Below are 15,406 nucleotides of genomic sequence, written 5' to 3'. Positions count from 1 at the left end.
CGGGGCAGATATATGTCCCATCAGTCTAATCCCTGAGTTGTGGGATATGGTCCATAAAGCCTAAAAATCCGGATCTGTTTGGGGCGGTGTCATGTCAATGAAGGGTATTAAGGACTATTTCCGTGAGATATTTTCTGATCTTTCAAGTCTGCCTGCATCCCATTTTCGTTAATGGGGTTCTGGGCTTTCCGAGGACGGAGCGGTCCTCGGACGTGCCCTTGAACCACATCGGGCTCACTGTTTTTGGGCTTGGGCCCTGGCCTCCTTTAGTTTGGGGGCCTGTGGACTCCCTATAAGCGAGCGAGCCGGGCCCATAGACTCTTGGCCCCCACAGTTACCATTAATTATATTTAATACCACTATAAAAATATAAATGCACTCTAGACCTTATTTTTAGTAAATTATATCCCAATACTTTATTGTACATGCAACCCTTTCATAAAATATTCATAGTAATACAAAGTTATAAATGTAGACTACCACTTTGTAAATTACTACGTCTTAATCCTTAAATACCCAGTTTAATCTTTTAAGTTATTCATCATATATTTACGAAATCTAATTTCATAGATATATACTTTAGTAACTATTTACTAAAGTAGTTAGGCCTAACATTCTGAACAACAAACCCATTAAACTTATCTCAATAAAATATTTTATATCTCCATTAAGAGACTATGAATTCCATCTTGAGAATATATGTTCCATCAACACTAAATTTGGCTGCCCAACATACTGAGATTTTGACCGTCACTTTAGATCTCACTCCTAATATATCAACATAACTTACACTTCATGATTAGGTCCATTATTCTTTCAGGATTAAGAGTTCATGTAAAAAGAAGTCGTGAGATTTATAATTCATTTAACAGTCGTTAGAAAAATAATAAATCTCATAGCGGTCCAGTTCAATATGTCTTAACTCTTAAAACATATCAACACATCAATTAGAAGTCTCCACTTCCATGATCAAGGCAAATCATCTTAGTTGATGTGTTATAGTCTTCACAGATAAAATGCCCAATTTCATCACCGACTACGAACTGAAATTCTGAGTTTACAAAGAACCTGTGATTTATATCTTCTGTAACTTTTCACAGAAATCATATACTATGTATCTCATGGACTATATGATAATGTCTGAATATTCATGTTACTATTATTTTAGATAATAATAATAAAAACAACTTTATCAATCACAATATTAAGTCATACATAATGTCATACATAATATCATACATAGTATCATACAATACAATTTAAGGGCACTAATCCTAACATGCGAATCATTGTGAGCCATGTGTCCATATTTTTTTTAAACAAAATGGTTTAGTCCAAGTTGTTTACCAAATCAGTACTCTCTTAAGTCAGATAAGACATAAACTAATAGACATAGATGAAAGGATGAAAAGTAAAACATTTTCCAAAATTTAAGGATTTGAAAAACAAACTTTTGAAAGTTCAGAGATGGAAAAAGAAATTTTGTGAAAGTTTAGGCACAAAAATGATATTTTACACATTTAAATATGATGACTTGGTTTATTATTAATAATTTTTTTTTTTTTTTTTTTTTTGAGAGGAGAGGGGAGTTGGGACAAACCCGTGAGGGCCGTGACATGGAAGACAAGGAAGTAAGTGCCATTGGGCTAGAAGCCCATTGGTGACTTTAACTATTTCAAGCATGGACGGGGGGCGTAAATGATCAAGTTGACACAGATTCTTGTTACTTGTTAAGAAAATGCTTATTGTCATAAATATTGTCACTGGTACATCATACATGAATCTATTTTCAGGCCCTTAATACGATATAATAGAGTGATTTACGTATGGTTTACCAAGTAAAAAGTTTGACACCTCTCTGTAATATGCAAGGAAAATCGAATACAAGTTCAACAATTCTCCTTGAAATTGGGCCGAGCAAGACAAATTTATTAGATGAATGCTTTTTGCTATTACAAAGTTCTCTCTCTCTCTTCTTTTCTCATCCCCTTTTCTTGTTGGAATCCTTCTCCTTATATAGCCATCTGGGATTCATCCTAATCTTCCATTTGGACGGCTAGGGATCTTCCCCAAAATACTTATTCCATCAAGACCTTGCTAAAAAGTTGTTGTGGTAGGTTATGAGCGGTGGTGACACTGTTTTAGGGGGTCATTCATTCATTAATGCAGCCAACTAAGTGGGTGCATAGCATTGAATGCGAAAGTGATGGGTGCTTTACTTGGAATCTTCCTTTAGTTACTTAGTGCCAAACCTTCCTTTAGTTCCTTGTCAAAGGGCTTGATGGTTTGTGGCACACATACCTTCATGCTCCTCGGAACTGTTAGCCTCCTTGGACTCTAAAGAGGTGACCCTTAATTTTGGTCTTCTTTTATGTCTCCTTGTCCTCGGCTTTCCTCCCTCCCACAATACACAACATTACATGAAAGCATAATTTTTCCGAATTTAGTTTTTATATATTTTCTATTTTTTTAACACAAATATATATTTTCTAATTTAGGTACATTAATTTGCATGTAAATAAATAAGACACAAATAAAGCTTAGACATTTTTTTTTATAGGAATAAAGCTTAGACTTTAGAGCAATTAGAATGACATTTAGCAACCCAAAAAAAATTTAGAATCACATTTAGCAAAAAATTGGTGCAGTTAAAATGTGATTCAAATTCTTTATTATATTATATAAGATAAGATTTGTAATAGTTTTAATAATTTTCAATTGTCTCTTTAAGTTTTCACTCAATTTCGAAGAAAAAATTTATCTTCTTTGTTTTACCCATTTGTTTTTTTTACACTTCCTCCTACAATTTCTCTTTCCTTTCTCTAATAATTTTATTTTTAAATTTTTTTTCCTTCTCTCATATCTTCTAATTTTTTATATATTCACTTCCTCTTTCTCTCACACACTCCAAATATATATCTTGAGGCAAATATGCTAACCTAAATCCAACTTAACAATTGTAACTAAAGAAGTTTTTTTCCCCTTCATTAAGAAGTTTTATCACGGATATAACTATAGACGACTAAATTTCGAGTTTGAAATAAATCAGCTTGTGATAGGTCAAGAATTTTCCCTCTCTACAATAACCTCATCATCCAAATCAACATACTCAATAAATAAAATCTCAAAATTCTTTAAAACTAGGCATTGGAAAATCTGCAAGTGTAATAAATCATCCCTTTAGTGAGAAAGGAGGGGAGAACGCCTAATGAATCTAATAAACTCTTAAAAAAGGGTCTTCAAGCTCCATGCTACACTTAATATTGATTGACAATATTCCTCTTAGTCAATCTAATTTACTTGTATATGGCCATTATACTGATTAGGTAAAATCTTTTTTTTTTTTTTGGGTAGTCGTTATGTTTTTAAAACTTTCAATTTGGTCCTTGAGTTTAGAAGCTATCATCAATATGGACTTTGTCATCCTCTCGCAAAAAGCTTATTTGGAAAATGGATTGCACAATTGGCACAATTAAAATGATATATATAGCAAATAAATTAATAATAATCATAATAAATTTTATTTGACATTTAAAAAAAAAAACCACAAATTGAAGGGAAAAAGAAGAAGCTCAATTTGCAAACTGTGTACATATATTGTTAAGGTTTGGGGTAGATATTATGATTTTGTGATTGAAGATCTTAGAAAACTTAGAAGCAATGGTTTGACTTGTTCTGGGTGTGTTGTGTGTTTGATTGCCAAGAAAGTGAGAGAAAAAAAAAATACAAATTAAGCATTTTTATTTATTTTTATCCTTTTAAACCTATGAATTTTCTAATATTATTCCTTAACAAACTGTTTAAATAACAAGCTGTGTTGTCTTAGAATAATAAGTGATACCAATGTCTATTATGTTTCATCTTTCTAAAAAACAAAAGTCTGAGAATCAGATCATGCCAAATATTTCCATTGCTAATATAATCCGTATTTTGATATTTTGTAAATTTTACTTATGTTTTCAAGCAAAAGATGCTTGCATAGTTTCTTTGTTCTAAAAATTATAGAAATATAATATCACGCCATATGAAGAAATTATTTCAATATTATTGTGGGGGCCAAGAGTCTATGGGCCCGGCTTGCTCGCTTATAGGGAGTCCACAGGCCCCCAAACTAAAGGAGGCCAGGGCCCAAGCCCAAAAACAGTGAGCCCGATGTGGTTCAAGGGCACGTCCGAGGACCGCTCCGTCCTCGGAAAGCCCAGAACCCCATTAACGAAAATGGGATGCAGGCAGACTTGAAAGATCAGAAAATATCTCACGGAAATAGTCCTTAATACCCTTCATTGACATGACACCGCCCCAAACAGATCCGGATTTTTAGGCTTTATGGACCATCTCCCACAACTCAGGGATTAGACTGATGGGACAGATATCTGCCCCGGAAAGATCGACCCTACACGTGGACGAAGGACAACGAACGCAGGCGAGTATAAAAGAGAATGTTATGTGACCAAGAAAGAGGTCTCCATCTAGCTTCTGGAAAAAGGCTTGAAGAAAGAGAATGTCTGGATAATACACGCCGGACACCACGTAAAAACCCTTCGACGGGTAACCGGGGATAGCGCCAACGCTCCTCGGACATGATCCGAGGAGCCAAATCCTCCTAGAAACAAGATTGATGGGCCTGAATATCCAGCCCAAAGCTCTATCTCATATCAGTTCACCTGTAGTCCGACTCGAAATGTCGCCCCGTGCCCCAACGCTGGCCTTTCAAGCCCACTCTCTACAAATATTATTGTGAGGGACTTTCCGTGTGCGAGCCCAACGTCGATGTCGGGCCGTTAAAGATTTTGTGTCCTTACAATTATGATTTCAATTTATTAATAAAATAAATTGTGAAAATAAAAAGAACAAAAATTACTTTAATTTACTTTATCATGCATACCATATAAATTTTTTTTCGATAAATACACATTATATAAGACTAAATTGCTATTTGAAACCAAATAGGACAATTTTAATTTCATTTCATTTTAATTTTATTAATTTTTTGGTAATAAAGTTTCGTTTAAAATAAATATATTACTAGTAAAAAGAGAGGTTTTTGAAAATTGCTGCACATTAAACACCATTTACATCTCACCTTATAGTCCACTATTCCCAAATTTTTTAATTTCCTTTCACGGGTTAACACTTAATTAACAGGACAAAACTTAGGTACTGTTCTTTAGGTTTCCCTCTTAAAATTCAGCTATGTGGCTACTTAACTAAAAAATACACTTTCATTCTATAACAAAAAATCCACATGACATAATCTTAAGAAGAGAATTTAAGGGACAATATCTAAGTATTGTATCTAAGTCATGCCTTAATTAACAAATGTTAGAAATATCTATAGTTATTGGGTTGAGTTGGCAATAAGGTGAAGTCATTTATTTTTAATACCGTGACACCCTCTCATTGGTTGGAACTACAAGCTCAGCTTGTTGAACTTGTAGTGCAGGACTATCCAATAATTTTCTTTGTTGTATACATAAGATATGATGACTTATATTAATTTCCTCCAATATCTCACAAAAATTTTAAACCTATGAATTTTCTAATATTAATGTTTTAGAATTAGAAGTGATACCAATGTCTTTTATGTTCCATCTTGCTTAAAAAAAATGTGAGAATCAAATCATGCCAAATATGCTCATTGATAATAATCATTGTTTTGATATTTTGTAAATTATATAAATATATATATAAAGCCAAAACTAAGAAAAATTTCAATTATATTCTAAATTGGATTGCAATTGATGTCCAGTTTTGTGTCATGTATCCAATTTAAGATTTTTAATTTTTGTGCCAAGTTAATCGTTCATTGAAAAAAATGAAGAGTCTAATATCAAATGAACCATTTAAAAAACCCAATTTATCATTTTTTTTTTTTTTGATAAATACCTACAATCCAAACTACCTTAAGGTTGATATTGGGATAACATGTGGAATTTTATGGATTACGTAACATGCTAGAAGCATGATGTGGGCAACTGATACGTTTTGTTTTAGTGCCCAAAAAGCTGATAAATATTTGTTATTGACCAAATTGTAAGTATTTACATGTTAATTAAGATCAAAACAACTCCTTAAAACTGTGTGATAGAATATTGAAAATAAGTGCTAACAAAAAATTAAATGAAATTATAATATTGGTCTAAGTTAAATATAAGCTAGATAAAAGAGACTTAAAATAAAAATTACAATAAAAAATTATTAAAATATTGTAGCTAAACATATGATGGACAAATCTTAGTATATATAGAACTATTTACATGCTAGTTTTACTTATGTTTTCAAGCAAAAGATGCTTGCATAGTATCTTTGTTCTTAAATTTATAGTAGTCTAATATCATGCCATATGAAGAAACTATTTCAATAATTTAATTAAAATAATAAAATAAATAGTGTTGTTTCTAAATAAACAGTAAAAATAAAAGAACAAAAATTACCTTAACTTGATCAATGCACACCGAATAAAACTTTCTTGATGAATGCGCACCATATAAGACTAAACTGCTGTTTGAAACCAAATATTATAGTAGAATATGAGACTATTTTAAAATAAATAATGAAAATCCTTATTGAAACTTTTGATAATTGTCATTTAATCAAAATTGCATTTTAATTTTATTAAATTTTTGGTAGTAAAGTTCCATTTAAAATAAAATATTTTACTAAATTTAATGTACTTAAGGTAGTCATAGGGCAAAATTATGTTGGACAACTTGTAATACTAGCATTTAGCTACATAGTGCAAGTACAATACTACAATATATTCAACAAAATATTGTGGTAGATTATAAAAAAATATTGGAATAGAATTTTAATCAAAATAGTATTTATTTTAAACTTCTTGAATTTTTGCAAAAAAAAAAAAAAAATCTTATTTTTAAGAGAGGTGCTACGTCCACAACATTTTCACAATAAATCATAGGTGGTTAATTGTTATTGATTCAAATTTGAACCTAACACTAAGATTACTTTTTTGCCTCAATAATAACAACCAGTAATAACCTGTCACTTAAGATTTGTTGTAAAAATATTGTGAATATATCATTTCTTTATTTTTAATGTAAAATTAAAAGAGTATTTTACATTTAAACTTAGGAATAGCTCATAAACTCAATTTTTACATTAGAATAGTTAATGGTTCAAGTCTTTTATAAATTTCAATTTTGATAATTTATAACAAATTTGCTATGAAATAATCAATGAAAACTCATATATAAAAGAGGTACTATACAAACTATCTTTAAAAAAAAAGTTATATAAACAATTAAAGATATGTAAAGGTCTTCCTTAAAAGAATATATATAACAGTTAGAATTATTTATAAAAAGTTGGGTTTTCATTCAATTATTTAAACTTAGTATTCAGCAATTCAAAATTAATAAAAATAACTAATTTAAAAATTAAAACATAATATTTTTGTTAAAAATTATTAATAGTAGGGTTCAATTGGATCACGTTACATTATTCGTCAATACATTGTGGTAGTTTTCTTTGTGTGAAACTATTGCTGAGGGTAGGGTTTAATAAGCCAGAAAAGGCTGTTACACTATAAGACATTGCGCAGCGCCATCGTACTCCACTTTTCGCCATTTACATTTAGAGTTATTTATTTTTAATACTGCAACACCCTCTCATTGGTTGAGAATCCGGGACTTCCTAATAATTTCTCCTATTATATGCGGATATGCCTAAGAATTGAGATATGATACTCATATTAATTTCCTCCTATATCTTACAAAACTTTTAAATCTATGAATTTTCTAATATTTTCCCTTATCAAACTTCTTTAAATATCAAGCTAAGTGATACGAATGTTTTTTATGTTCCATCCTCTTTAAAAAAGTGTGAGAATCAAACCATGCCAAATATACACATTGATAATAATCATTGTTTTGATATTTTGTAAATTATATATATACATACATATGCATAATGCCAAAACTTAGAGAAAATTCAATCAAATTCTAAATTGGATTTCAATTGAGGTCCAATTTTGTGCCATGTGTCCAATTTAAGATTTTTAATTTTTGTGCAAAGTTAATTGTTCATTGAAAAAAAATGAAGAATCTAATATCAAATGAACCATTTAAAAAACCCAATTATTATTATTATTTTTTTTTTTTTTGTGTGGATAAATACCTAGGATCCAAACTACCTTAAGGTTGATATTAGGATAACAAGTGGCATTTTATTGATTATGTATTATGCGAGAAGTATGATGTGGGCAACTAATAGGTTTTGTTTTAGTGCCCAAAAAATGATAAATATTTGTTATAGACCAAATTATAGGTATATACATATTAACTAGTCACTAACCCATGTGATGCACGAAAAAGCTATTGATTCTGAGGAAAAAAAAATCCAACAATTAGTAATTAGACATTTTGCTAGTTAGTATTTAAAAAAAATGAAGAAATATTTAAATTCTATATTTTTCCATAGTTTAGAAGTGTTGTCTAACATTGAATGTTATTGAGTTGCAAGTGCAAAGTTACCTAAACCTACAAAGTAATTTACAATTCTTAAATTAATAAAACAAAACTTCCAATAATTATATATACACACATACAGATGATAATAGATTAAGTGTGGTCTTGAAAGCAGCTCTCCCAATATCTATTGCCTCACTGCTTTGATGAGTATTAGCTAGGGGGTCTTGCACTTTATTTCGCCTTATAGCTTGGTTAGCATCAAGTGTCTTGTTGGCGAATAGTTGTTCCATGCATATTCTGCGAAGGTTTCTCCACCGGGTTGAAACAGATGCCTTGCATAGGTTCTTAGGGGATGGGAAAAGTTCTAGGGTTTTTATGTTTTAGTAGTAGCAAATAGCATGTAGTAATTTTATTTAAATATATTTTATTTAAATATTATGCTGACATGGAAAATTGTGAGAGTTTCAAAAGTTTCGGTTATATATATATATATATATATATATAGATTAGGATCAAAACAACTTCTTAAAATTGTATGATAGAATATCTAAAATAAATGAACAAAAAAATTACATGAAATTATCATGGTCTAAGTTAAATATAAGTTACAGATAAAAGATCCTTAAAATAAAAATTACAACAAAAAATTATTAAAATACTATAGCTAAACATATGATGTATTTATAGAATTATTTACATGATAGTTTTACTTATGTTTTCAAGCAAAAGATGCTTGCATGGTATCTTTGTTCTTAAATCCATAGTAAATATCATACCATATGAAGAAACTATTTCAATAATATAATTAAAATTTATTAATAAAATAAATAGTGTTGTTTCTAAAAAAAGTGAAAATAAAATAACAAAAATTACTTTAACTTGATCAAGCACACCAAATAAAACTTTCTTGATGAATGCACACCATATAAGACTAAAACTGCTATTTGAAACCAAATATTATAGTAGATTATACAACTATTTAAATAACTAATGAAAATCCTTATTGAAACTTTTGATAATTGTCATTTAATCAAAATTTCACTTTAATTTTATTAAATTTTTGGTAATAAAGTTCCATATAAAATAAAATATTTTACTAATTTTAATATACTTAAGGTGGTCATAGGGCAAAATTATGTTGGACAACTTGTAATACTAGCATTTATTTACATAGTGCAAGTACAATATATACAACAAATTATTGTGGTAGATTATAAAAATAATGTTTTTTTATATGAATATTGGAATAGAATTTTAATCAAAATATATATTTTTTAAACTTCTTGAAATTTTGCCCCAAAAAAAATCACCTTATTTTTAATATAGAATAACAAGAGTATTTTACATTTAAACTCAGGAATAGTTCATAAACTCAATTTTACATTAGAATAATTAATAGATCAAATTTGTTATAAAGAGGTACTATACAAATTATCTTTAAAAATAAAAATTATACAAACAATCAAAGCTATGTAATGGTTCCCATAAAAAAAATGTAATGGTCTTCCTTAAAAGAAAAAAAAGATATTTAACAGTCAGAATTATTTGTAAGAAGTTGGGTTTTCAGTCAATTATTTAAATTTATTATTTAATAATTCAAAATTAATGAAAATAACAAATTCAAAACGTAATATATTTAAAAAAAAATTATTAATAGTAGGGCTAAATTGGATTGGGTTTGATAAGTTGAAATTTTTTCAACCAAGCTTGGATTGACTTAGCTCGATGGGTCAATGCATTATGGGTTATTTTATTGCTGGGCCGGAAATTAAACACTAGGTGTAGGCCCATACCCACAACTTGACTTGTTGCTAGGGTTAGGGGTTTAGGGTTTAATATAAGCAAGAAAAAACTCCTACAGCATAAAACATTGCGCGGCGCCATCGTCCTCCACCTCTCGCCATTTGTATTCAGATCGTTTAACCAGAGGACTAACAGTACGGCTTAACTTTCACCATGGTCCACGTTGCCTTTTACCGAAACTGTAAGTCTCTTTCTCTCCCCATTTTCTATTGCTAATATGATCAATGCTTTGTGTTTCTTCAATCAATTAGTAATGTTTTGCTGTGTGTTTTTTTTTTTTTTTTTTTTTTTGCATTTTTATGATTGTATTGACGAAGCTTGAGAAAACCCACTTTGCGTTTTGCATTTTGCATTTTGATGCCCTTTTCTGTTGCATATTCATGATTGTTTTGACGAAACCTGATAAACCCACTTCGGGTTTTGCATTTTTTGATGCTTTGTCTTTTGCATATTCATGATTGTTTTGATGAAACCTGGAAAACCCACTTCGGGTTTTGCATTTTTTTGATGCATTGACTTTTGCATATTCATAATTGTTTTGATGAAACCTGAAAAACCCACTTCGGGTTTTGCATTTTTATGCTTTTGTCTTTTGCGTATGCACTATTGTTTCGATGAAACTTGAGAAACCCACTTTGTGTTTGCATTTGATGTTTGAGTCATTTATGTAAATAGATGGGAAAACCTTTAAGAAGCCAAGACGTCCCTACGAGAAGGAGCGTCTGGATGCTGAGTTGAGGCTGGTGGGAGAGTATGGGCTGAGGTGTAAGAGAGAGCTGTGGAGAGTACAGTATGCTCTGAGTCGAATTCGTAACAATGCTAGAATGCTTTTGACCCTGGATGAGAAGAACCAACGTCGTATTTTTGAGGGTGAAGCCCTTCTGAGGAGGATGAACAGGTATGGGTTACTAGACGAGAGCCAGAACAAGCTCGATTATGTGTTGGCACTCACTGTCGAGAACTTTCTGGAGCGACGTTTACAGACCCTGGTGTTCAAGTCTGGTATGGCCAAGTCCATTCACCACGCTAGAGTGCTTATCAGGCAGAAGCATATAAGGTATATGAATAATTTATTATCTTTAGCTTTCTGTGAAACATAACTATTATGATCAATGCTTTATGCTTCTTCACTCGATAAGTGAGATTATGCTTTGTATTTTCCGTAGTAATAAGTGGATGTGATTTTTTTTTTTTTTTGAGTACATTTTTTGGTTATTTACTTGTTAGAGGTAAAATAAAACTATTAAAAGTAGTAGAAAATCTTATGTTAATATAGGAGGTGACAATATATGATTTTGGATATGATAGATAGAATGGTAGAGAAAATACGTGTGCACAATTCTTTAGTTGACTCCATAGTTTTGGTACCAAGGCTTTATTATTATTGTTGTTGGTGTTGGTGTTGGTGTTGTTGTTGTTGTTGTTCTTCTTCTTCTTGGTTATTTGGTTTTGCAATTAGTTTCAAATTTATTTGAATCATTGTTTGAGGAGTCTCCTAATTATTTATTCAATGCTGTAAAATACTAAAATATGGCCAACACAGATTTGTGAAATTGAATTTTGTATGATGCTGGTTAGAGACAGATTCTCACCTAATGAAGTTAGAGTTTAATGTAACAGGTGAACGTTCACGGTTCTGATTAGTGCAATGTTTGATTTTGAAAAGGTAATTTGGGATATTTGGTATGGAGCTAAATTTAAAACTTAAATAAAAGAGGTAAGAAAAGAAAAGAAACAAAAGCTAGTTAACCTAATAGGATGACAGGATGACATTGGCTTTTTCTTTACCATTTGAAAAGGAAGCTATTGCGGGATTAGGATTTGGAATTTTTTGTGATTGTGGTACTTTTGGTTGATCTGAACACTACTTCCACCTTATTGGAATTTAAGAACATTAACCATTGTAGGCCCTTTTATCTTGCTGAGTGGTGTGTTCCAAATATTGCCAAGGGTTTGGCATTTAGAGGTGAAAATAAAATTTTATAGTGTGGTTCAATCAGGCACTATTTCATTAACTCAAGTTCTTCAAGGACAAAAGAAAAATCTGAGCATGGTCCTTAATGCTAACGTTTGTTGGCTGTCAATTATAGAGTCAGGCTTTGTTAAATTGGATTGATGATTAGAAAATTAGACTTTGTTGCAAGTAATGCATTATAAAAATGTCAAACTGTGATGTATATAGTGCACTTCTTTTGGCATGATCAGTTTCCTTCCCTGCTTTTTGTATTTGACTAATTATCTGGTTAAGCCCTTGATCTGACTTCTGAGGATGAAATGAATTCATGGAAGGTTGGAGATTTAGAGTTTTCAAATCAAATAAAAATCACAAGTGAAGTTCGCCATTAGAAGGTAGTGCATGAACTCTTATATTTAGTTTAATGATTTATAGGTCCTTTTTGGTAACCCATTTTGAAAATGTTCTTCATGACTTAAAGAACAAAATGCGTGAGGCGCATTAATTTTTTTTTTTTAATCTTATCTAAATTTTACTATATGAACTCCCAAATTGAAAACATCTTTTATGTATTTTCTTCTTTGTTTTCAGTCCTCCCTCCCTCTCTCTCTCTCTCTCTCTCTCTCTCTCTCTCTCTCTCTCTAAGTTGTCTATCTTCTGTTGTTGATGGTTGTGGGTTGCTATTGTGTCTTTGGGTCTTTGTAGATGCTCATGGGTGGGGGTGGGTGTGGGTTGTGGGAGCCACGGGCCATGCTGCTAGCAAGTCTAGCGAAACAGAGCCATGACTCAAGATTTGTCGGCTGTGATGGTTTAGGGGAAAAGGGGAAAAAAAAGAAAAAGCTAGGAATAGAAACACAGCAAACAGATTCGTCATTTTCTTGGGGTGGGAGAACACATCAAACAAATTTTACTTTTGAGGACATTGAGTAACCTCTTGATCAATTGAAGACCTTGTTATTTTGTACCTTGTTTGAATGGTCTTGGCATTTGGTTATACTCATTGTAATTTCATTTATGAGTTCCAAGGCTCACTTTGATTCCTGTGTGATTCTTCGTAATTTTTTAGTTCCTTTGTGTTCATCATCGTGAACATGAAGTAGTCTTCTGTTCAATAAAATATTATTACTTATAAAAAAAAATTGAGAAAAATTCTCAAAACATAGTTTTCAGTGATTTTTCTTAACAAAAGAGGCCCTTGGTATCCATTTTTAAAATTTTATTCTTAAAAATATTAGAATTGTCTGTTTGAAATTCTGTAGAACCGAGTGGACCTTAATATCATGTTGGTTGTCAAGTTAGACATTGTGAATATCTCAAGTCTTGATTATGTTCTTGGGATGAACAGTTAATTGAGAGTAAATATAAATGCCTCCAAAGCCAGGAGATTTTACTCTTGCAGTGCTTCTTGTTATAGAAGTGCAGGAGGTACTAGTTCTTATTGGCTGGCTGAAGTGTTTTGGTGGTTTTGGTGTGTTGTGCTAAATAAGCCTGATTCTTGCTGGTGTCTCATACTTCAATGGGCTGCCCTTCTCCGAAGCATTCTGATTGATTTGTGCACTATTTCTTTTCCTGCTTTTCTACTTGTTTCATTCTGGCATTCTTAAAGTTGTTCCTATTGGCCAGGTTTAGTTCTTTTGGGGGGATGCTTGCTTATTGCTTGGGCTTAGGTTGTGCTCTCATCTTTTGTGTCTAGAGGCACCTCACCCTGCAGCTTACTTGTTTAGTAGGCTTGAATAGGATATTGTCGATGTGCCCATTTAGGTTTGCTCTAGGTTTGAAGAATAAATTTCCTAGGCTTGGCAGGTCGATTCCTGTGGGAATACACAATGCTTTTTATTCATATTGATTTCCTAAATGATGGGCTTGATTAGTAATGTCTACTTCAGAGGAGCATGATGACATTTTCCCCCCCTTTATTACATTTTGAGGCATGTTGCATTAACTAGAGTCTTGGCCCCTTATCTGTCCATTGCTTTCCTCATGGGCACATCCTCTTGCGATCAAATGGCAGTTTATTGACTTGAATTGCCTGTGAAATTTTGTCTCTCTGTGATCAGCTCTCAGGTTGCCAAGGATAGACTGCGATTGGTGAGATAATATTAACTTATTTTGGCTTTGTCAGGGTCGGGAGACAGGTGGTCAATATTCCCTCATTTATGGTTAGGGTGGACTCACAGAAGCACATTGATTTTTCATTGAATAGTCCTTTCGGTGGTGGACGCCCTGGGAGAGTGAAGCGCAGGAACCAAAAGTCAGCTGCGAAGAAGGCTGCTGGTGGAGATGGAGGAGACGAAGATGAAGAAGAGTAAGCTGAACTTTAGATATAAGACGATAATGATCATCATTTCTTTTTTAAACTACGACTGGCCTTTTTGAGAAGGCTATGTCAGTTAAGTTTTGTTTTGCTATTTTCTTCATTATTTTTGAGAATATGTTGGTTTTGCATATTATTTGATATTAGGTACGCGAGAATTTTCTTGGGTTCATGCTTAAATTGTCACTTTTTCTTCAGTATAAAATCCATCACCAAAGCAGCACATTTTTCCTAAAGGACATCTAATATCTGGACATCGATGGTTGTCAATTAATAATTAATCCTTTTACTTAAATATATTCGTGGCTCCGCAAAGATTTTGACCTGCCAGTACAAGCCTCTTTGCCCTTCGGATATGATCCCCCAAAGGTTATCTCACATTCTGCATCAGTCTGGATGTATGCATCTGCCAAAATGAGCATATACTGATAGAAGAAATTTGGCATGATTGTGATAGAGCTTGAGGGAATGCTTTAGCCACTTGGAAGATGGTGATTTATAAGCAATGTCCTTTACTCTCTCTCTCTCTCTCTCTCTCTCTCTCAAAAGCAAAGAAACAAATACTTGGCCATACTAAACTGAGCCTGGACATTCACTTTTAATCCTCGTGAGCAGTGAGCAATGAGTTACTCGAGAAACATTGAGTTCTTGTGAATAATAGAGTTTCATTTTCACTTTTATCTTTGTGAAGAAAGCTTAGATGGATTAATGGCCATCCAGTAGAAATAGCTTTTGCTGAACGCTGGTCCGCTTTTAGACATTGTGAACAATCTGAGGCTAAAAAAAATGTGATACGAGCAATGTATATATTACGGTTCTAGTGGCCCCGAATATGATGTGTGATCATTTTATAACCCATAAGAACGTTACTGCATACTTGTTACATTTTTAAGAGATATGTCTAAT

The 15,406-nt window shown here is 32.0% G+C and overlaps 1 protein-coding gene across 1 annotated transcript; it reads left to right on the top strand.

Annotated features, from left to right (window-relative positions):
* The first annotated feature begins 10,254 nt into the window (after window positions 1-10,254).
* LOC126718756 (40S ribosomal protein S9-2-like) lies at window positions 10,255-14,672 on the top strand. Its single transcript, XM_050421092.1, has 3 exons — window positions 10,255-10,413; window positions 10,908-11,289; window positions 14,309-14,672. Exons 1-3 carry the CDS (start codon window positions 10,386-10,388, stop codon window positions 14,493-14,495), a joined length of 597 nt encoding a protein of 198 aa, XP_050277049.1. The 5' UTR covers window positions 10,255-10,385; the 3' UTR covers window positions 14,496-14,672.
* The last annotated feature ends 734 nt before the right edge of the window (window positions 14,673-15,406 follow it).

The sequence above is a fragment of the Quercus robur genome, chromosome 3 (assembly GCF_932294415.1).
Source record: "Quercus robur chromosome 3, dhQueRobu3.1, whole genome shotgun sequence".
Taxonomy (NCBI): domain Eukaryota; kingdom Viridiplantae; phylum Streptophyta; class Magnoliopsida; order Fagales; family Fagaceae; genus Quercus; species Quercus robur.
This window is presented reverse-complemented; position numbering and strand designations above follow the sequence as displayed.